Source organism: Pelobates fuscus, chromosome 5 (genome assembly GCF_036172605.1).
Source record: "Pelobates fuscus isolate aPelFus1 chromosome 5, aPelFus1.pri, whole genome shotgun sequence".
NCBI lineage: Eukaryota > Metazoa > Chordata > Amphibia > Anura > Pelobatidae > Pelobates > Pelobates fuscus.
This window is the reverse complement of record NC_086321.1, coordinates 108,351,525-108,375,837: the sequence shown is the minus strand read 5'-3', so window position 1 is coordinate 108,375,837 and position 24,313 is coordinate 108,351,525. Positions and strand designations below refer to the sequence as shown.

The window sequence follows — 24,313 nt, the reverse complement described above, 5'->3', positions numbered from 1 at the left end:
GTGACAAATCTGCACAAACCACTAAGGGGACAAGCAGAATCCCTGCATGATCATCCTTCTTACTGGTATTGTTTAGCATCTCTGCTACATTCCCTGCTAATCTCTTTCTGGTGCTGTTTAACATCTCTATTAAACCCCTTCTTGACCTCAATAGGTGTCCACTCATCGCCGTTATGTTGCTGACACACTGCTCTGTGTTGGAGCACAAAATGATTGAGCTATCAGCACAGAAGTAGTCCAGGTTATCCATAAAATGATGGCAGCAAATCTCATATATATAATTTTAAGTAATCAGATCTAATGATCAAAGCTCCTTAGCAACCAACTCAAAGAGAACAGCAACAACTGTAAACGTGAGGTCAGTATCAGGTTCACCCTCTACCTTATTATTCATGTCATTCATGTTTAACAAAAGGTAACAATGTAGGGGGTGATGTTGAATAGCAAACTCTCAGTTACATTTCACCACCAGTCGGACTCAGTTGACCACAGATACATAACTCAAAGATTCTTTCCACTCATCGCCGTTATGTTGCTGACACACTGCTCTGTGTTGGAGCACAAAATGATTGAGCTATCAGCACAGAAGTAGTCCAGATTCTTTCTTAAAGACCACTAGCCCTTCATGCCCTTCACAATTCCTTGACCCTCTCTGTTGTTCCATATGTTACTGGACCTCCCTATCTTCCCCATTGTCCCAACAACTCTCTGTTCGTTCACAAGTCTCTAGCCCTGTCTTTCTCTCCCAAAGCACTTGTAAAAAAAAATCCAATAGGCATCCTTTCATTTCCTTGAGAGTATCAAAGGAGGATCCTTATAACCATACTCATTTTTGTCATTAATAATTAAGAAGAACTAAAAAAAATTTGTAATAGTTTGTTTTGTAGACATAACATAGACACACTAATAATATGTACTATTGTCTTGCCTTGAGGGAAAAAAAGTACTTCAATTTAACCCCTTAAGGACCAAACTTCTGAAATAAAAGGGAATCATGACATGTCACACATGTCATGTGTCCTTAAGGGGTTAAGATATGTGACTATAGCATCTTGTTCATGCCAGCTTATGATGTGTGGGAGGTACAAAGGCATTGCCTTCGTTCGGCTTATTAAGTTCCAAATCAATGAATAAATTACCAAACACATTTTTTTCGGGTTCTGTGATCTTCCTAGAATAGAGTAACTTGTTTACCCAGATCTAAAAAAAAAAATGAGGCAAAAGATGGAGGGGCAAGGTAGAATTAAAGAAAGTTTTGTTCTGCTGTCTCCATATACTCTTTATTCCCTCCTTAGTCCTTTGTATATCTGTCTCACTGGCATGGAAAAGCATCTCAGCAATAAAATGTCATAATGTATTCGTAATTGATTTAACTTTTACTCCCTATAATTGTTTTTTTATGGAGATATAGAGATGCTATGGCTAATATCATAGCATATGTTCTGGGACTTCCTGTAATCTCTACAGAGTTTCCACCTAAACAAGAGTATAACGATGGAAGTGGAAACACAGGCCTGTAATTTAAGATATTTTGATGAGCCTTTATTGATATTTAGCACATATTAACAAAAATGCATTAAAATAATTACAGGATAATTGAAAACAGGGGAGTGGGATGAACAGTAAAATATAGCTTCCTATGGTGACCTATGATTAAGCACCACATAAAAACATATAAAACACCTCCATTCCATAATTCTATTGTTTATTTGCCATGCTATATATATATATATATATATATATATATATATATATATATATATATATATATATATATATATATATATATATATATATATATATATATAGGTGGCAACAAAGCTTTCTTGCATTATGCTCAGAGAAATGGTACTGGCAATTTAATTTAAGACTTGCAATACATTGTACTTTCTTTGTTTAGTGCTGCTGAATGTGTTCTGTCTCTGTTGATTAATGTTAGTAATAACAGTAATTTGTAAGTTTGATGATGCTTTTGAAATCTATATGTCACTGTATGCAGAATGTCACATGCATATATATGTTTTATTATTAAATCATAGCTCATGTTTATAAGATGTACGCTATGATTGTACAGTGATGGCTAAGGAGTGCGAACACATGGATTAAATCATTCAAGTAAATGGCATTTTACTCCCAATACAAAATCTAATCCACTATTTTATTCTCATAAAAAAGTCTGCGTTGATAAATTAATCCTATCTTTATTCCAGTTTAAAACTATACTATAACATTGATAAATGTTTATATTGAACGCTCATTCATTGTAAAGCAGAACATTTGCCAACACCCTATGTACTCATTGAAAATTAAGTCCTTTTATTCCTCATGGTACAACTGAATCGAAATGTCCAGCAATGTGTTTACCTATAAAAATACCATTACATTTGATTGCCTATTTTTTTTCAAAAGGACCAGCATTATGTTATATTGCTCAAACACAATACTTATGAGTGAATGAAATGTGAATGCATTATTTAATCAATAGCTCATGACACTGTATGCTGGATGGATAATAGATATAAACACACATCTATTGTTGTGGGTTTTTTTCTATAAAGAAACACAGGCTTTTGTTTCAATTATCTTTTAAAACCAATATTGAAGGCTTGAAAAATAATAACTGACACTGTGTTAATAATGGTTATTGTACAGGCTGATATGAAGTATGAAAAAAAATATTGAAATAATACTGCAAATAAAACAGTCACTCCAGAATTTCAGTTAGAAACTCAAGGTGTTTGGCTCACATACAGCCATATAGGTGGGAGGTTTACGATGGAGTTACCAGATATCAAGTTTTTTTGATGAGTGTTCCAAGATTAGACTGGGACAAAAATGAAGCCTGGGTACATATCTCACAGGGCTGATATCACAAAAATCTGCAGTATCCAGGATATTCATAACCTATAAGTAGCCCATGGCTGTTCGCTGTAACTTTACACTACTGACTGTGTAGCCACTGGTGCCAAGCGGCTAGAATTGCCATGGGTATGAAGCCTCTAAAATAGGACATTAGCTGGGTGCCTTAAATTAAATAATGGGAGAGGGTAATCACTGTTCACCACCTGCCTACACCCATGGTCATTTGGTGGGGCTATTAAATAAAAAAAAGGATCCAGTGATCTACTACTGATTGATATAAGTCCCCCTAATGTGGGACTATTTATTTAATAATGAGGAGATCTAATGTCCCCCCCCAAGTCTCTACCCATGGACAGCAGGTGGGGGTTACATTGTCCCCCTCCCAAAAAACAAAATGTTGCCACGGTGTATTCTCAGGCAAGTCTCTAGAGAAGGGAGACTTGCATGTCAGAGAGTTCTGATTGGTTAGCTCATAAGCCAATCAATCAGAGTTCTCCACTGAGCTGTGGGAAAGCATTAATAAAGACCTTTCCCACCATTCTGCACAAAGCCCTTGCAGAGCTCTTGTGGATTTAATTTTGTTGCTGAATGGTTTTATTTTTTTTGTGATTTAGTGCTTTCTTTTAATAAGGATGGATGCCCGATGCGCATTTCGATGTAATACTGAGTGCAATACTGACGAAGGTGCACTCAGTATTGCACCGAAACGCGTGTTGGGCGTTCTTCCTTATGGGTTATGGGCACTGGGCACTGCACTGTTTATTTTTAAGCACGTTTGATTAATTTCATGTAATCCTTTTTTCTACTAGTTTCCCCTTCTATGCCTATCTAGCCCGTTTAACAGGGAGAGAGGCTGTGTTAGTTAACTATTGCCAGTTCAACTTTTGACTGGCTTATTCTTTACTACTATCCTCCTGTATATACCCTATATCTGGCTAATACCTGTCTCCCAGGTCTATCTCACATCAACACATATACTATTAGTACTCCTTACTAAGTGATTTAACTGATACATTTCAGTTACATCTATCTACCCACAGTGATTTGATAATAATTGGCTACCCTGTCCTGATTTGGGAATTAATGTTCCTGTTTACTCAGCTAGGGCAGAGAATATAGCTATTACTTATCCCTGATAGTCTCTGGGATGACCTGGTGTGTTCTTTATGTAGTTAACTTCTATCTACTGGGGATCCAATAGAGGCTCTACCTCTTGAGCCAATGCAATGAAGCTCATTTTATCTAAAGATTTCCTCTATTTGGACGTAAACCCCCTTTTACTGAGTTGATACATATTTGCAGGCATAGTAGTTTATTTGTTAGTGATTACATTTTTTTGTTGGTGAATCATATTTACCTTAGTTTTCTGCCTCATCCTATTATTTTTGCATCAACTCCACTTGAGACTACAGATATTTCCAGGAAATACAGCGACTTCCATACAATGTTTGTATGAGAGTCGGTGCATTATTTCTATTCCTTGTATATCCCTATTTATTATTAAATAGCCCCCGCCACCAATGGGTGGGGGCGGTGGGAAAACAAAATGTATTTTAACAAGTAGCGTCCACCTGCTGACCACAGACAGTGATCTTCCCACCCCCCCCTTATTTTATTTAACCCCTTAAGGACCAAACTTCTGGAATAAAAGGGAATCATGTCATGTCACACATGTCATGTGTCCTTAAGGGGTTAAAGTGAACTTGTCATGACAGATATAAGGTTGGAATTTTCTAACCATCTGTTCTGACTCATATTATACAATTAAGTGTTTCTTCCCTTAATACTAAGAAAAGTTCATAGTGTAATTTATTTCCATTAACCCTATTTTCAGTGGGTGTTACATTTGCTAGTCGACACACCTTTCTTTCATACCACTGTGTGGGGAGCACAGACTTGCTTCCCATAACAGGTTAAAAGTCCTCAACACTTTATGTTGGCTTTGTGTAAATTAAATCTGTTCTCTTTCTCTCACCATTCTCAGATTGCCTGTTCAAGCTGCTGCAATAAATCATTCTGGCTATTTCTCTCCATTATGGTGCTACTCTCACACAGAGCCTACCCCTCCTCCCTACTTTCTCTTGCATGCTTTGCTTCATTTTAGGCGGAATACAAGCAGGAGAGACTCCCAGATGAGGGTTTCATAACAGATAACAGACATGCAGAGCACAGCCTTCTTATCTCTGTGCTGATTATTATTATTATTATTATCACCATTTATATAGCGCCAACAGATTCCGTAGCGCTTTACAATATTATGAGAGGGGGGATGTAACTATAATTAGGACAAATACAAGAAAACTTACAGGAACAATAGGTTGAAGAGGACCCTGCTCAAATGAGCTTACAGTCTATAGGAGGTGGGGTATAAAACACATTAGGACAGGAAATTTCAATCAAAAAAGGTGGGAGTGAAGCAGAGCTGAAGGAGAGAGAGAAGTGCTGCCCTATAGGAGAGAGCACGAGACAGGTGTGTAAGGTAGAGGTTACACTGGGAGGCCATAAGCTTTCCTAAAGAGATGGGTTTTAAGGTACCTCTTAAACAATTGGAGACTAGAGAGTCTGATGGGGGTAGGCAGGCTATTCCATAGAAAGGGAGCCGTACGTGAGAAGTCCTGCAAGCGCGAGTTGGCCGTACGACTTAGCACAATTTGCACAGGTTCAGCACTGACTGAACTGAGTGAGAGGATGGGGAAAGGGTTGGTTTTTAACCTCTGATTTTAGAGACATTCTGCTAGCACAATTAAAGATCTAATTTGATTCACTATCATTTAAGATTCAATTGTATTTGTCATGACCCTTTATGTCATGGTACATGCAGATTTATTTAATTTAAAAGCAAATTAAATTTCCTCTTTATGTTATGCTAGGAGACTTAAGAGAAAGTCCATTTAAAACTAGGTTCCTCCTCCAACTGTCAATTCATTCTTGTTTACAAGGAAGCATGGGGCAAACAATTACAAGGACTGTGGACCACATGGGAAACTTTAGGGTTTGGCAGGGAACTCAGTTTGAATTGGTCTGAAAGCCCTGTCCTAGAACAATGGGATGACGCCCTGCTGCAAAAACAACAAGAAAAGGATAAGGGAGGTAGGAAACACACAAAATGCACACTCAATACATTGAGCTTAAGTCCAACCACATAATACAGAGAGTCCAAACCGTTTGGCTAGCCACAGTCAAGTTTCAGTTATAAAAGAGGGTCTGTAGTCTTTAGGAAGGAGGATAGCCTCCAAGCTCTTTCACAAGCCATATCGTCTTTGTTTAATTGGCACTAGTTGACATTGGAGAGCAGTTCCACTGGGCAGCTGTTGAAAGGTGGGGAAACCTCTGTTACACTAGTCTAATGTCACTCTGTTCATATGCCTATATACTAGCAATGAAACCGATGCATCAAGAATAGAATTACTCTGCTTGGAGAAGTGCTGATGCAGGATGGGGCCAAATGTGCGTGTTACAGTAATGTAATAACCTACATAGCTGTAGACATGGTGATGCTGGAACAAAAGTAATTGAAGGTTAATATTTAAAAACTACAAACTTTATTAACGAAGGTAAATTCATTTTTATACATGTGATGGGGAAATGGCCAAAGGCAAAGAATGTGGCCACATGGGAAGAACCAATTTACAAATCATAGGTTGGTTTACCAATGAATAAACTTGCTGAGTGTATTTTATCCTGTTTATGGCAGTCTATATGTGGGCTCACCAGAGTAGAGACATTGTATACTCCTGTTTCTTAGAAATGTGCTATTTAGAGAAAGAAGTACACAGCCGGTGATGCAAACTTGACTCTGCGGTCTGCGATACTTCAGCTAACAGTCAGTTTTAAAGTGGTTGGGACATTCTACTTTGTGTAGCTGGACTTTAGTTAAAATGTATTGAGTGTCTATTTTTTTGTGTGTTCTTTTTCTTCCTCATCATTGCATCATTATTGTGCCAGCAGGGTGCTGCCCCATTGTTCCTGGAGAGTCCTTGTTACAGTCTGTCTCCACTCTTCCTTTTTACGTAAACATTGTGGTGTATGACCTGACTGGTCTAGTGTTAGGATATGTGTTAGAGAGTGCCATAAATCACTCCATCCAGTGCTTAGCTGATGGCTGTGAGGAACTGCTTAGAAAATTCAGGCTAACGAAATTATGGTCCAAACACTCTAGGGTCACTTGTGCACAGATTTATTGGAAAAAATAGGACAAAAAGGGCAACATTTCGATCTCCAAAGATATGTTTCTCAAGAGGTAAAGCTATGAATCCCGTCGTCTCTGGTCCGTGAACTTATGGATCAGAGAGTGGGGTAAGAGGTCAGGGTGGTGGTACCAGTTCCACCTGAATGTGGGCTTGGACCCTAATATTAACATAAAAATAACGGAGAAAAATGTAGATTGGTTAGCTCCCCCTTAGAAAGGGAAAGGGGAGAGCTCGCCAGTCAACCTGGTATTTAAAAAAGAACACTGATTGATACAAAATTGTACCAATAGGTATATCAAAAGATAACACACGTATCTACAGGGAAAGCATATATTAGAGACACTCGATACACATGTATCCTAACATAAACAGTGAGACACTGTAACTTTATTAAACAGACTGTGGAGAGGATACAATGTGTCAGTGTCCAGAAAATGCTTTAAACCCTAGACATCCTCAGTGAATATATCCCAATACCCGCTTAATAATAGGTTAAATGCTAACGTGTAGCGATATATTTCTATTGGGTACTCCACTGGGGAATGAAAGAGTGAATGTGATATCTCGAAATCTTTTAGAAGTTGGACAGATGGATCAGTGGAAACAGTGTAGCATAGTATAAAAAAGGACACAAAATGTCCGTCATCCAGTAGCTTACAAGTAATTTATTGAATGCCTAGGAGTGATAGGATGAAGTATATACAGTGGTATAAATAGTCATATGAAGGACAAAAAATGCCTAGTAATCACCACTATTCAGAGCTCCAATCGACTCCCCCACACCTTCGTGGGTGTTCTAGCGCTAGTAAAGATAGTATAACATAATATGGGAGAGGACACAACCTGTCCGTTATTCAAAAGCTTGTAAATTGCTTATTGGATGCCTAAGAGTGATAGGATGAAGTATATACAGTGGTATAGATGGTAGCATAAAGGGCGAAAAATGCCTAATAATTACCACTATTCTGAGCTCCTATCAACTCCCCCCAACACCTTCGTGGGTGTTCTAACGCTAGTAAAGACAGTATAGCATAATATAGGAGAGGACACAACCTGTCCGTTATTCAATAGCTTGCAAATAGCTTATTGGATGCCTAGGAGTGATAGGGGGGAGCTAACCAATCTACATTTCTCTCTGTTATTTTTATATGTTTCTCAAGAGCCTGAGAAAGATCTCTTTGGAGATCGAAACGTTGTACTGTTTGTCCTATTTTTTCCAATACATCTGCTAACCCTTGAGTGCCTGGACTATAATTGCGTTTAAATATTGCAGTGGGGGTAGCCAGCCCCAGGCCAGGCAGCACCGGGATCACTATAAGAGTGCGATATTCCCTTTTGATAAATTCAGGCTGTAAAGTTAGTAGTGCTGAGTTGCAGCAATAGCTCCTGGAGGAACCTGGTGGCATGGAGATGGGACACACAGCATTAAAGGGGTGGGTCTGAGCCAAAAGCCTACGACTAAACCCCAGTTTTCCTATTACAAAATTGAAACCCAAATTTCATAATTTCATAATTTAGATAACAAGAGCTGATTTAGGAAGAAAAGAAAATCAACTTGGTTTGCAATTTAGCTTTTGTATATTCCAACACCTACCAGAATTAACTAGTTGGATCGTTCCCCTTCACAGTCCAGGTTGCATGTTATGGAATGCTGACATATGAGTTTTTATTTCCACTTTATACATGTAGTTGTCTCATTCTTCTAAGTGTAAAGGCAGAAGTGAACAACCTATCTCTATTTCCCTATTGACAAAAAGACAAAGGCCCCATAAATTACAGAGCTGCTTTAAAAATGTTTGTATGAAAAGAGCATTCCTGGTGCACTATTTTGCCTTATAGGATCTGTCCCATCTCTTTCTCGTATTAAAGCTAAAGCTAACTCGAGTAAATTAATGGAAAAAGTTTTTGCCATAGTACATGCCAATCTTAATTAGAAAAATTATGGGAACCATGCCTTTCCTACATCTGATGAATGAATGCACCATATATGTTTCTTCTCTTCTTTCCCATATAAATATATTTCCTCTTCTATTGTCTCATGCATAGTTTTCTGGTGGATGATCATGATGACATGTCTGTATTGCAAAAGTTTGCAATTTTATATCCATCTTATCACATTAAAACAAAGAATGACAATAAAAAAAAATATCTTTACTCCTCAATAAACCTTGAAACAGGAACCACATGTATGATAACAGTAATATAAAATATAACAGTGTTAGTTGTTATCAAAAACTATTGTATAAAGTCCATAAATACTGCTGCATTCAAAAAAACAGGATGGAGGGGGCGGGGGCGGGCCGCCGAGCCGAGCGGCAGCAAGCCATGTCAGCTCTGGCTCTGGATTGCCTAAAAACGCTTAAAAACGCTAAAAAAAAACGCCACAATACTGCACCAAAACCCATCCAGAGAAGGGGCAAAATCAAGCCCTGAGCGGGGAGAGACACAGGAGCAAGTTACAGTGACACCCGCTAAGCCACAGCCGCACGACCCGACCGAGCTGAGCCCATGGGACAAACCCGCACAAGGGGATGGCAGGAGCCACGAGATCGGATGGCTGAGGGAGAGGAGGGGATCAGGCCCCATTTCCCCCCCCCCTCGGGCCGGCGGAGGTGATCCCGGCCCACAAGTCAACACTCCGGAGACTGGAGGCGGAGGACCTACACACTGGGGAGCCCTTTCCCACGTGGCGCCAAGATGGCTACTCTGTGCACACACTACTGGGAATCAGGCGGGGTCGCCCTGGCCTACCGGGGAGACTGATCCCACAGTTGGACCCCTCCGGGCAGCAGAAAGGTCGACGCGGAGCCGGCTCTTACCCCTGGATTTGGTGGTGGTTCAGGGAGGCCTGCCCCCAACTCTGAGAGCCCTGTGGAGCCGGGGTGAGCTGGACCCTCGGCGGACCGGTAGCCGGGGAGGCGAACACCGGCGACAAGTATGTGACCGGAGAGGGGGGAGGCACAACGAAGCTGGAGCTTCACCGGGGAACTGCAGGTGATGGGGAGGTGCAGGGGACGAGGGGCCCGAGGACTTTTCAGGGGTGGGAGTCTGCCGGGCTGCTGCTGTCCTTGAGTGCCCACAGCACTGCTACTCTCCGGGCCGACCGGCCGGAGCAGACCTGGAGTGGAACAAAGGGGGGGTTGGTCACACCGGGGGAGCGGGAGGGGCTCTGCACTGAATAACCAGCTAGGCAAGCATATACACCCGGACACAAGCCTGCAAGAGGCCACGGCAATGTTATACCAGGTGGGTCCATTGGCCCTGCGCTGGACAGTGCTTCACATCAGGCATTACATCGCCACCTCCAGTGGAGAGACTCTCAAACTAGTTCCACGGAACGATAACTGGTGAAACACCTTAATGACCGAGCAACAGGACACTACACTGTCATTCAGTTTTTACTTACTATGCTTATTTGATGCCAATTTGCCATTACCATGCTAACTTAAAATGCTAAAGGAACCCAGTCTATGCTATAATGCCCCTAGGGGCCAAAGACCGACGCTGCCTATTGCCGCATACATAATAGCTGCCAGCTACATGATAAGCTGTAAAGTCGCATATCTCTGCATACTGGACAACCAGATAGCTTCACTATACACTATGCCAGGCAATTCCCAATAATTAGAATGTGTTTGAAATGTTGGTAGCACTAGCACTGCAGCTTATATACTGTCTGACTCGCAAATGTTCTTAACACTCTGCATTCGAAACATAGACAGAACAACTGTTTAGATACCTGCCGTTAATGGCCTTTACTATAGTCGTATAAATATGTTTATCAATGTTGTTTTTTAACCAATATGCCTCCTTTATTATTGCATGCATGCATCATGGCTATTTAAGAGCTGTTACACGACAAACGACTAGCTCATACCATGGCCATGAGGCACTGACATGATACAGAGTGCTAACTATGCTCCTGCTGTTAATGATGCAAAAATGATAAGGGATAATGCTTATACATTGTTCTGTTCATTGGCGCTGACTCTTAGTTTATTTGCCCTCGTTTACCCGCTTATCTTATTACTGCCTACCTACATGCCTACAATGACTCATACGCCTCTGCGTAGGCAATTACATGATATTCAGGCAAATCCGCAATATGTTTGCCCCATGTTAACTGAAACTTTAATACGCACGCCTCTGCGTAGGCGACTACCCGCTTTAACCGTATTATACTTGAAACCCGCATTTATATTGTGATAACAATAAAAATATTTAAAACAAAAAAACAGGATGATTTGTAACCATGTAGCAAACCCTACTGGATCCAAACATTTAGGTAGGTGTTTCATAATCCTTGCTGATTTATCGGTGTACAGTGTTCGTATATTCATATCTAATTAGATGGTGATTGTTCAGGTAATATAAAGGCTCTTATAGCTACATCTGTGAAATATCATCTATCGTTTAGTAAATATGTGACTTTGTTAACGTTCCACTTCTTTGTCTTGCACGTTTTGTTTGTTGTAATTTATGACACCTGTCCTAAGTACATCTTCATTCCTCCCACTCATTTTAAGCTGCCACAGCAGATCCAATTTAAGTAGAGAGGCACATTTCTTAATGGGGAGCATGAATCATACAATATGGTCAATACGCACCATTTTGATCAGATGAGCATTTTGGAAGAAGATGGGTCTACATTTATTTGAGTAATATTTTAGTATTAATGGCTCTCTGTATAGATTACTATATCCTTGCATTTAAGTACTTTACATGCAATGTTTATCTCCTCAATTAATTATATTACTTTTACCTTGAGTCTAATAATTTCCTCACCGGAACACAAATGTATCAATAGACAGGGAATTCATTAATGGGGTTCTATCTTTAAATCTTGGAGATTGTAATAACACTTTTAGAACGAGGTATAATTAGTGATTGTAATCAAATAAACACCATTTAACTTTTAGGAGGGTCTGATATATGTGACTTTGAAAACAAAACACTGGTCTGTCTAATCGTGTATTTCAATTACTTAGAAAATGTGTTCCAGTGCTTGTATTTGGTTTCCAGTAGACTAAAGGGTACCTCTTTCACTAATACTTATAGCAATCCCGATACAGAATGCCTTTATAGGCTAGGCATGTTTGGAAATGTTATTCTGTAGTCTGCCTCTTGATTTGTTGTTATTTTTATCTTGTTCTATTTCTCTATTGTCTCTTGCTCTCCTTCCTATCACTTTATCTCACTATGTGAGGGAAATCATTGATCTTCACTCTTGGCCCACCAGTGTGTATATGTTTGGGCATGGGTCTCGAGTAGGAGCTCTATCAGCCCATATGTTAATCCTGTCCTGCTCACTCACTTTCTCCTCATCTCATTCGTTTGCTCTCTTTCTCTTCCTCTCCCTCGCTCTCTCTATACATGTGTAAAATAACAGATTAAATTAGTATCATGTAATACCTTTTTTATTGGACTAACAGAATTTTGGAATTACAAGCTTTCAGGAGATTCTCCCTTTGTTGAGTCTAAATCATTTCTGAGCAATACAACACACAGATTTCAAGGTTGAATTGTGATACAGGGGTTAAAGCAACAGAAGTGCAGATAACACACAGGCCTGATTTAGTGTAAGAAAGAAAAAAAATAAAATTTACTTTTTTTTTTTGCTTTCTCTAAATCAGATCTGTGTATTATCTGTTCTGATGTCGCTTTAACCCCTGTATCACAACTCAACTTTAAAGTCTGCGTGTTGTATTGCTCCGAAATAGAAACATAGAATGTCATGGCAGATAAGAACCATTTGGCCCATCTAGTATGCCGAATTTTCTAAATACTTACATTAGTCCCTGGCTTTATCTTATATCTAAGATAGACTTATGACTATCCCACGCATACATAACTTCTCTCACTTTAGCTGGAAGGCTATTCCATGCATCCACTACCCTCTCAGTAAAGTCGTACTTCTTGATATTAGTTTGAAACCTTTGCCCCTCTAATTTAAGACTATGTCCTCTTGTTGTGGTAGTTTTCCTTCTTTTAAATGTTGTTGATTCCCTTTATGTATTTAAATGTTTCTATCATATCTCCCCTGCCTCATCTTTCCTCCAAGATATACATGTTAAGATCCTTTAGATTTGAGAAAGGGAGGCTCTCCTAGAGGTTTGTCATTCCAAAATTCTGTCCCAAAAAAATATTACAAGATACTAATTTCATCTGCTATTTTAAATATGCATCACTGGACAAATACAGCTACAGTATCAACTTTAACACTATATATAAATATAAAGTGTTGAAGTTGCGATATAACACACATGGGCAGATACACATACTTTGCATATGACAACTGATATCAATGCACAGCAACAAACAGTTTATAAGTTAACCAATAACGTATTTTTTTGAGATTTCTGGAGATGATCTCATAATAGTCCACATACAACCACTTATATTGAATGTTAACCCAATCCTTGTTTACATATCTACTGAAAATGTATGAAAAAAAAAAAGAGATCTTATACTTATTTATATTCTACACAGGAAGAAAACTGGGTTTATATACATATATATATATTTATTTATTTGGCATATTGCAACATGGTTACTTCCCGCAAACTACCCCACATACCATCATAAACAATGTCTATGAAACAGTTTACATGAAAAGTGCACAAAGTATGATTTGTAACTAGTTCAGTAGATGATGGAGTTTGAATGTCCTCTTTGGTCTAAGATTGATAGTGAATGGTTCACACATAGATCCTGTTTTGGAATATCCAAACATTAATTTGACTATCATCATCTTGTCAACAGAAAAACAAAAATCAGGAGTCCCTCTGGTTCCTCGAAGTCTATTGTGTCCAGGATATGAGCATTATATTTTGGATAATGTGCTGGCCCACCTATCGAGAGAAATTATCTCATGCTAAAACAACAGTGCAACCCTTAAGATGTCCATGTGCATTCAGAGTCAAATATGTGGGTAGAGGCAGAAGTACTTAACAGAACATATGCTTTGGTATTAAATAACATTTTTTTCTCATTTAAAAAAGTACTTAGAAATAAAGCTATACATATGTTGGGACTGAAAAAGGTTAAGTCCCTTTGTCCTTTGAAATATGTCACACCCCCTTCCCCCCCCTCATAAATAAATAATGTCTTTCATGGTCTTGCTTCCATGCCAAGATCAATATCTCTTAACATCTTAGTTATTTTACTACTGCTTTCGGTTTTCCGGGACTGATTGAAAGTTGTTCAGAGGAAATCTTTGGTTTTGCTTAAGTGTCCGTGACATTTAATCATGACTTTCCTTGCAGTTTAATTCAAACCAGTCAATCAGTTAATCCACTTCAATTGATTCTGTGTTCTCTGTTATTGGCTTGCATTCGTTGGGCATCCTCTGGTGTCGACTCAGCTGGGTGGCTTGTGTGAAGCTCCTTTCACACCTTTCGCACCTATTGGAGACAAGAAAACCAGATATTGAGAATGGTGAGCTTCTCCTTCGGGTGACGGAATTTTTCTCATCCTACCTAATAAGAAAAGACACTCAAAAGTGCCTTCAGCTTTCACCACCCAAAAAGGTTTAATTGGTGGTTACAAGCAGAGCTCTGGTGACTCTCATAGGCCATGGCCTGTTTGATTCAGATTTGAAAAATCTGTCAATATGAAGGGGTGAGGTGATTTCTCCAGAGAGACCTGTCTTGTCCCTTCTCTGATCACTGCCACATCAAATAAATAAAGAATAAAAAGAGATTTTTAGGAGAGTACCATCAAAGAAGATGCCTGTCTGCGGTTTTTCTGCTCTGTAACCTCTAGAAAGAAATTGATGACAAATAGAATTTCACCTTCTGCTAATTTAAAATCTGGAATTCAATATCTGAGGTCCTGAACAGCAATGGAGTATGAGATGAATGAAAGAGAAGGTAATCTATAAAGAAATAAAAATATATTAATTAAAAAGGAAGCCAGCTTGTGTGTATGTTCTGAGGTTCATATCTTTTTAATGTCATATGAATATACCATTAAGTAGATGACTTGTCTATCTTTGTCACTTCTATGTGTATACTGAGGCATGTGTCCTTGCACTACCTGTCTGATATATTGCTCGATTTTACTGTCACTGGGGTTTAGGTATATAATTGTACTAAGCCTTGTTTTCCCTAAGGGTTAATGGTGCGCTGAGAACTTAATTAGTGTGACAATTGATGTTTTAATGATGTAAATAGTCATATGAGTAGACAGAGCCATTTGTTAAAATGTAGGTGCCTGAATATTTAAAAATAAAAACAAGCAATATCTTATTGTTGATTATAAATCTATTAGACATGTGCATCAGGGAAATTTTCATTTCATACAAATGATTTCGTACTAAATAAAAATGTAATTCGTCAATCCCGAATTTTGTCTGTAAACCATAATTTGTTATAAATATAAATAATTCGGACGAAAATAGCACTGTGCATGTGCAAAACAAAACCCCCAAAAAACAAGGAGGGATCCAGCAGTACTACAAGCTCCCTATTTGTAATAAACATTAACCCTTCCAACTGCCCCCCCCCCAATTATTATATGTGTGTCACTCTGACCCCCATATTAATAAAAGGAAAGTTAAATCCTCCTGCATGCCCCTACTCGTGGCTGCTTGCTGTCATTTAAAACTACTAGTGACTGGGCTATTGCTGCCCAGTAGCTAGTGCAATAAAGGGGGACCTGGCACAGGTTAAATCTTCCCACATGCCCCTACCTGTGCCAGGTCCCCCCTGTGTGGTAAAGGCATGTCGCCTAAACAGCAAGCAGCCAGAGGCTGCTCGCTGTTATTTAAAACTGGATATAAATAGATCAGTACCTTATATAGAAGTGAGAGTTACGGTAAGAGTACGTGTAACCAATAGTTATAGCAAAAGAAATGACAATGTTGCAATATGAAAAAGTAGCTATTTAGATCAGTAACACAATAAGGCTGTGCTACTGATCTAAATAGCAACTTTTTACACATACACTTACCATAGCTCTCCATCACTTCTATATATAAGATACATTTAAATCCAGTTTTAAATGACATCGATCAGTCACTGGCTGCTCGCTGTCATTTAAAACTACTAGTGACTGGACAGCTACTGCTGCCCAGTCGCTAGTACCCTTTCCCCTATAGTGGGGAACCAAATAACTAAAATAGGGGGGACATAGTGCACCTCCCGTGCCCCCACCCATGAGCCGCGTGTGTGTCCCCCAGGCCTCCACCCTTGACCGTTAGGTGGGGTCCCTAATTAAATAAATAATAGGAGGGGGACCTAATGTCCCCCCTTAAATAATTAAATAATGGGGGGACCTAATGACAGGCAGATGGGCACCGCAAATAATAAAGTGACTAGAGGCCCCCAAGCCCCTAGTCATTCCCCCCCCCCCATAAAAATACCCTACTTACCCCCTCACCCTAATAATGGTGAGGGGGGAAATGAACTAATATCCTGTAAAATAAAATTTCATACTTACCATTATATGTCTTCTTTCTTTTCTTTTTTTTTTCAGCCCCAAAAAAGGGCAAATAAAAATCCCAAATTGTCCCGTTGCAACTGTTAATATAAAAAAAAAAGAATCGGAGAGAAAAACGAAAGCACTGCAAAAAAAAAAAAAACTGACGGAAAAAATAATCCATGTTCACCCAGGGAGGGCTCAGCGCAGAATGAGCTTTTAATTTAATTTTCCCATGCTGTGTAATTTTACTTATAACACTCTAATTGGTTGCTTTCGATGAACCAATCAAAGTGTCAAATTTCACAGCATGGGAAATTTACAAAGACTCAGAGCACTCTGATTGGTTGGATTCCAAGCCAACCAATCAGAGTACTGTGAAAGGTAAATGTAGAGACTTACCTGTCAGTCTCTTCATTTACCTGTCAGAGCACTTTGATTGGTTGGCTTGGAATCAACCAATCAGAGTGCTGTAAGTCAAATTGGAGGGTGCTGGAAGGCTTTATAAGCCTTTCCCCGCCCTGCGGAGCTCAGTTTGTGCGCTGCTCTCGCTGGGTGAAGATGGATTATTTATTCCGTCTGGATTTTTGGGGGGGGCGTATTTAATTTTTTGTGCTCAGGTTTTTTTTTGTTTTATAAATTCCACGGGACAATTATGGATTTTTATTTGCCCTTTTTTGGGTCTGAAGAAAGAAAAGAAGAAAGAAGACATCTAATGGTAAATCTGAAATTTTACAGGGTGTGACGGAACCCCCGCTGTTCGTGTATTCCCACTGCCTTTATTATGTACACTACCCTGTGTGTTCGTGCAAAATGCCTGGTCCCTGTTCGGGAGAGCCTCCACGAAGGGAATCCATTCGCCTCCCGAACGTTCTCACCTCAACCTGATGCCAAAGCCGCAAGGGAAGCCTTGAGCGTGCTGTCCCCTGAGTGGCCGCTAGTTCGTATAGATGAACGCCATCCAGGGGGAGCATTCATGAACTGCTTCCCCCCTAGTTCAGTTTCCGAATGGGGATCTCCCCAGTGCCCGTTGGAATGTTCACACCAATCAATTAGAACGTTAACAATTCGCAACATAAGTGTGAAACAGCAAGGGAAGTAATTAATGAGTGCTTCCCTGGGTGGCTGCCTTCGTATAGACGAACGCTAACCAGGAGGAGCATTTCTATCCCAAAAGGAGACGCTTCCCTTGCCAGGTTTTACACAGGAATCCCGTGAACGGAGGCTGTTAGCGACAGGTACCGTTATGGGGGACCCTGGGGTTGGTGTGGGCATCCTTTGGGGACAATGACTGGGTTGGGCGGGCTTTCTGTAACTGGGAGTCAAAGAGGCAGGTGGTTTTCCCATGCTGTGACTCCCAGGTACCGAAGTTCATGGGAAGAAGACCCCCATGTCACTGGAAGTGGGAAACCCTGTACTTGGGTGGCGGGAACAGGGGACAAAGGGAATCCTGGGTAGAAGACCCTCTGTCACCGGAAGTGGGAAACCTGTATTTGAGTGGTGGGAACAGGGAACAAAGGTACTGGAACTCCTGTGTCTCGCTAAGACCCCTGGGAGGGGACACGATGATTGTGTGGTGTTCACCCTTTGCATGGGGTTTTGTTTAAAAAGCCATGTGTGGCCAATAAAGTGTTGTTGTACCTCCAGAAGTCGGTCTTGTCCAGTTACTGGCAGGAGGAAATGGGTCTCTGTACATTTTAAGTGGTTTCTGACTGGCTGAAGGAAGGGAACTAGCGGAGGTAACCGGTCGGGTTACCGGTGGTCCGCTACGCAGGGTGTTAGTTTATTCCCCCCCCCCACTAATATTAGGGTGAGTGGGTAGATAGAGTATTTTTATTGGGGGGGAGAGTGACTAGGGGCTTGGAATCCCTTGGTCATTTTAATTATTTATGGTCCCCACCCGCCGCTCATGGGTGGGACCTGGGTGGGACATTAGGTCCCCTCCATAATTTATTATTTAGGGTCCCCACCTGCCACTCATGGGTGGGGACCAGGGGCAACATTAGGTCCCCCCATTTAATTAATTAGGGTCCTTACCCGCCGGTCATGGATGGGGACCTGAGGGGGACATTAGGTTCCCCCATTATTTATTTAATTAAGGTCCCCACCCGACGGTCATGATTCTATGTGCCCCCCATTTTAGATATTTGGGTTCCCCACCATGGGGAAGTGGGGGGACCTGTGTCCCTTATTGCACTAGTGACTGGGCAGTTATAGCTGCCCAGTCACTAATGGTTTTAAATGACAGCGAGCAGCCACTGGCTGCTCGGTTTAGGTGGCATGCCGCAAGTAGGGGCATGTGGCAGGATTTAACCTCCTTTTTATTAATATGGGGGTCATAGTGCCCCCCAAAGGTTTTAATGCAGGTAGGGGGCTAGGAATTAATATTTATTACAAGGTGGGAGCTCGTAGTGCTGCTGGCTTCCTCCTTGCTTTTTTATTCCGCGCATGCGCAGTGTTATTTTCTCTGTGCTGTGGGGGTTAATTCACCTGCAGCAGTCTATTAAACGAAAGAAATGAAACGAAAAGATAATACATTCAGCATTAGTTTTTTTTGCATATCAAGGATACAGTTGTGATGTGGTAGTGATCATACAGCTGGTAAATGTAGTTATGGGAAAATAGCCGTAACAGGAACAGCACATCAACAGACTACTTTGGGGGCAAGTATAAACTCATATGCATTTATTTATGAGGTTTAAAGGGACACTATAGTCACCGAAACAACTTTAGCTTAATGAAGCAGTTTTAGTGTTAAATCACTTTTGATTCTGTTTATTCAGCCATAGACACACGTTCCCTGGTTGTGACTGACACAGTCTGCATAAAAAAAAAGGTTTAATTTTCAATCAGATGTAACTTACATTAAAAGTTATTATCCCCTGCTCTGTAAAATTAAATTTAATTACATACAAGAGGTTCCTGCTGGGTCTAGCAAGCTATTAACAGAGCAGGATATACAACATTCTAAATTAAACAGAATTTGCAATAAAGGAAGTGTAAACATTAGCTCTCGGTTTACAGGAAGTATTTAGGAAGGCTGTGTAAGTCACATGCAGGTAGGTGTGACTAGGGCTGCATAAGGCTCTGCATAAGGCATAAGGCTCTGCATGAGGCAGAGAATTGAGCAGCGAGACTGCAGAGGCATAATCTAAACACTAACACTGAAACACTGCTTCATTAAGCTAAAGTTGTTTTGGTGGCTACAGTGTCCCTTTAAAATTGTTTCTATAATAATTTAAAAAAAATATATATACATATAAGGTTATTAAAGCTACACTATAGTCACCAAACAACTTTAGCTTAATGAAACAGCAAACTCCCCTGGATGTGACTGGCACAGCATGCAAGAAAAAAAACATGGTTTCATTTTGAATCAGATGTTACTTTAAAAGTTTTTAATCCCTGCTCTATAAATTGAACTTTAATCACACACAGGGTCTAGCAAGCTATTAACTGAGCAGGAGTTCTGAAATTCAAAAATAAATAGACTGTGCAATAAGGAAGTATAATTGTGTGTAAGTCGTAAAGTGTGGAGGTGTGACTAGAGCTGTATAAACAAAATGAATTAAATAAATGATTAAATTAACTCATAAATGGCAAGGAGGTGTGCAGTGAGACTGCATGGGCATGTTGTATACACCATAACTGCTTTATTACGCTAAGATTGTTTTCATGACTATACTGTTCTTTTAAGTATAATGTTGACTAGTTTAAAAAAAAAACAAAACTTTTTTTTTGCTTTTGTTTAGGGAATTTATAGCATAGACTATTTGTTTAGCATTACTTATTTCAACATTCAAATTAAATTTTAATTATCACAACTTTAAATTTGCAAATTCAGTTTTTAACATAAATCGCTGTAAAGAATCACAAGACATTTCCATGAAACTCAGAATGATATCTCACCTACGAGGTCTGTATTTTAAAAAAAAAAAAGAAAGCTAATAACAGAATTGTTATGATAGATTCCCTTTAAGGAATCAGAATAATTTGGAGGGCTTCCCTCTCATCGCTGCCATAAATACAGCCGACACCAAATAAATAATCACATAGCACTCCCAGACAACAAAGACCCTTCTTTAGAAGTTCATGGGAACTTATACTTGGGATGGATTTCCTAATGTCTTACTACAAGACAGTTATGTAACTTGAAAGAATTATTGCTACAAAATTGTTTGTGGCAGATTAACAATCTTGATTAACTGTTTAAAGAAGAAATACATATATATCATTTTACAGAAGATCATGGAAAGCTTTTTAAAGAGTTACAGAGTTAAGAAAAAAAAAGCACAACCTAGTGTATTTTCATTGAAATTAAAAGAATTAGTCATCTAGTCCTTATTTTTCCCCAAATGCCACGGATTAGCATTCTCTGCCTTGCCTTCCATTCACATCTTGCATCAGGAAGTATGGTAATCGCATACATTGTGGCACCGGAACACAGTCTGTCACTTTTGATGAGAGGCATCTTTATGTGTACATACCTTAAAACGGAACTTTTACTTCCGTGCATTTTAATAGTTTATTTACTTCACATTAAATTTAAGGATGCAATAAAATATGGAGGGCAAACTCATATGTCTAGGCATGGATCAATTTGATACAAATAGCTCAGATTAATTGAGCCAATATAGGCCTGCCAATGACCCATTAATAAAGACTTCAAAAAAATAAAAATGAAAAAAATCACACTTTTCCAGAATTACTCAACATTTTTGTCATTGTTATCAATAATGACCCTATATCTGATAGAAATCAGTCAATAATAAGAATTTTCAACACATTAATGAGACATTTTTCCAATTCAACAACAAAAAAACTTGATAAACCACTAAAACAAGTTTTCAAAAATTACAGAAACCCCCCAAAAATGATAAAACCTAACAATGCACATGAGTGAAACCAACACTACATTTATTGATGCAAATGAATGCACATAAGTACTATTACTAGTGTATTACAAACGGTATTTGAAGCTGTCTGGCTGATGCCGGTAAAAATACCGGCAATGCAAAGGCCAGTATTTTTCTTTTCTTTGGACTATAAACTCTACCCTGGCTATGGTACTTAATTAATTTCTGCTTTTTCTACCATTCCAGCTCATTTAACAGACTAATCACAGAGTTCAAGATCCATAAGCCATAGCCACTGTGCAGATCCAGTGGGTAAAGATCTCCATTTCCATAAAGAACATCATGGGATGGTTAGTTCTAGAGCTTCTTCAATCAATTTTCCAGAAATTATCCTTCTACATTTCATGGCAAGGCCAGCATCCTGCAGCCATCTGTTGTGTAAAATCTCTATTCCTGCTAGGTGGCTCTGCAGGGAGCTCATTGTGCAGCCATAGAAAAAGACAGCATTGTCTAGGCCTGGCAGCTGGAGCCCCCAATAATCTTCCCTCCAGCCAGCTATTGAGACACCTACTCCCACGCTAGGCATGAGGGCTAGGATTATTCACCAAATTATCCATTCCCTAACAAGGCATGGAGACCCCCAGTTGCCCAGATCATCCTGCCCCCAGCTAGGTAGGGAGAACCTCAGCCTCCCAAATCATCCACCAGCCCAAGCTATGTAGGACACTTGCCCTCCAAATCACCCTTCCTCCAGGTACGTAGGACTCTTGCCCTCCAAATCATCCTGCCCCCAGTCATCAAGGGAGCTCCCCAAATCATCCTGCATATACAAAGTCGGACATAGTACACACATTATAAGTAGCATTTAAAAGAAATATCCCCTTCCAAATGTTTTTTGTCCCCAGCTCTTATGTCACTCTCTGTGATGTTAAGTAATATATGGTGAAATCATGTCTTGTGATGTCACACATTTATAATTGTCAAGTGAAAATCAATAAAGGGGCACACTGCAAAATACTTGTCCATTATTTGGAGATATTCTCTTCATATATTTAATGTGTAAAGACAAAAAACAATGAGAAAAGTATATAGTGTAGTATTGCTGATCCAATAATGTTTTTAATTAATGAATGTAGTGCACTCACATAAAAAGAGCAATTTAGTAGATTTGGCTATAGGTGTTTAAAGAGGCAGTGTTTTTAGGATAACACTTTCACCTTCTTCTTATCAGTGTAGCTCTCAGTCCTCATCATATGGAAATACATAGACGGAGAAACATGTGCATAGGACAATATTGCAGGAAAAGATTACATTATTTGTATATAAGTTACACTTACTAGATACAGAGCCTAGTAATCCTGGCTCTGAAATATGTTGGCACTGTACCAATTTAGGAGGTACTCCCCGCAAGCGGCTGTAAAATGATTGAGAAGCCGGATATAAATTGCGGAAAAAGCAAAAACAACTTATTAAAACAATTAAATATTAAATATGAATTTTTTTAAAAACAATGTATTCATTTCTAAAAAAATGTTTTCACATTTTCCTAGCTATTTGTCCGGTTTCTCCATCATTTCACAGCCACTTGCCTATAATAGGTTCATTTTGCATTAAAGTTTGTACTGTAACAACCCCAGGAGCACTAATGCAAGTATGCAGACACACACACGCACCCACACACGCACACGCACGCACACACATGTGTTTTCTAGCTCGTATCTATGTCTAAAATGATAAAAAAGAGAGTAATAGAACATTATAAAGTAATAATTGGTTAGCACAACCTGGCACAAACAGGTCAGTGGCATAAAATTGGCAGAACAATTGTTTGTTTTTTAAAGATCCAAGATCAGGTTATGAATTTCCAAGTGATCAGATGGAAAAGAGGTTAACTTATTTTTGGAGAAGAAGTTGATAAATGTAGTTTTATTTCCTGTGTTCTCAGTTTGAACGGCCTCGCTGCACAAAATATATGACACTTAAATACATTAAAAAATGTTTTAAACTGTTTAACTTAAGGTTTTGGCATAAATATTTATGCCCTGCAGCTACTAAGGCAACTTATCATATCATTATAAATAAGTCGTGATCCGTTGATTGTCTATCTGGGAATATCCTTCCCCCAGTTCCAATGTTAAAAAACTGCACTGTGATCTTGACAAATGTAAAATGTCAGCTTTAATGTATCAGATCTATCAGCTCAATGAAAATAACTCAGAAGTATTGATTGCCTAATGATTTTTGGTGTATTCATTAACGTCTATGGGCAGATCATCCCCTACAAGCGTCTGAAGTGCTGATGACACATTAGCGCTTTGCTGATTGTTTATTACAAAACTGATTAGTTAGTGGATTGGTGTGCCAAAATATACTACCTTTTATTGCATGACAAACTTGGAACTGAGACATTTAGCACTCTTTTTTAGTACTTTGTTAGCATTGGCTACAACAGTACAAGATACAAAGTATATAGAATCTTTATTTTTCTATATACCTTTTTAAAATAAAATGAGAAACAGATAAAAATAAATAGATAAGAAAAAATTCATACTGAACATTATGATTAGCTATTTAAAATGTACACACCATGCATATTTTATTCTTCTCATCTTAAAGGAACACCAAAACAACTTTAACTTAAAGAAGCTGTTTTAGCTTATAACTCATGCTCCTGAAGTTTCCCTGCTCAATAATCTGCCATTTATGAGTTAAGTCACTTTTGTTTCTGTCCATGCAGCCCTAGCCACACCTCCCCTGGCTGTCACTGACACAGCCTGCATGAAAAAATAAGTTTTCATTTTTAATCACATGTTATTTTACTTAAGAAGTTTTTATCACTTGCTCTATAAATTGAACTTTAATCACACACAAGAGGTTCCTGCCAGGTCTAGCAAGCTATTAGCAGTGCAGGAGATAAGACATTCTAAATCAAACAGACTGTGCAAAAAAGGAAGTGTAAACGTTAGAGCTCACTTTACATGAAGT

The 24,313-nt window shown here is 39.2% G+C and overlaps 1 protein-coding gene across 1 annotated transcript in view; it reads right to left on the bottom strand.

The window, feature by feature from the left end:
• Positions 1 to 13,591: 13,591 nt before the first annotated feature.
• The window catches only part of PRDM6 (PR/SET domain 6), a 120,323-nt gene continuing 109,601 nt past the window's right edge, over positions 13,592 to 24,313 (bottom strand). The window contains exon 8 of the mRNA XM_063456944.1: positions 13,592 to 14,455. Within this exon, the coding sequence (XP_063313014.1) occupies positions 14,341 to 14,455 (115 nt within the window). The 3' untranslated portion in view covers positions 13,592 to 14,340. The remainder of the gene's footprint in view (positions 14,456 to 24,313) is intronic.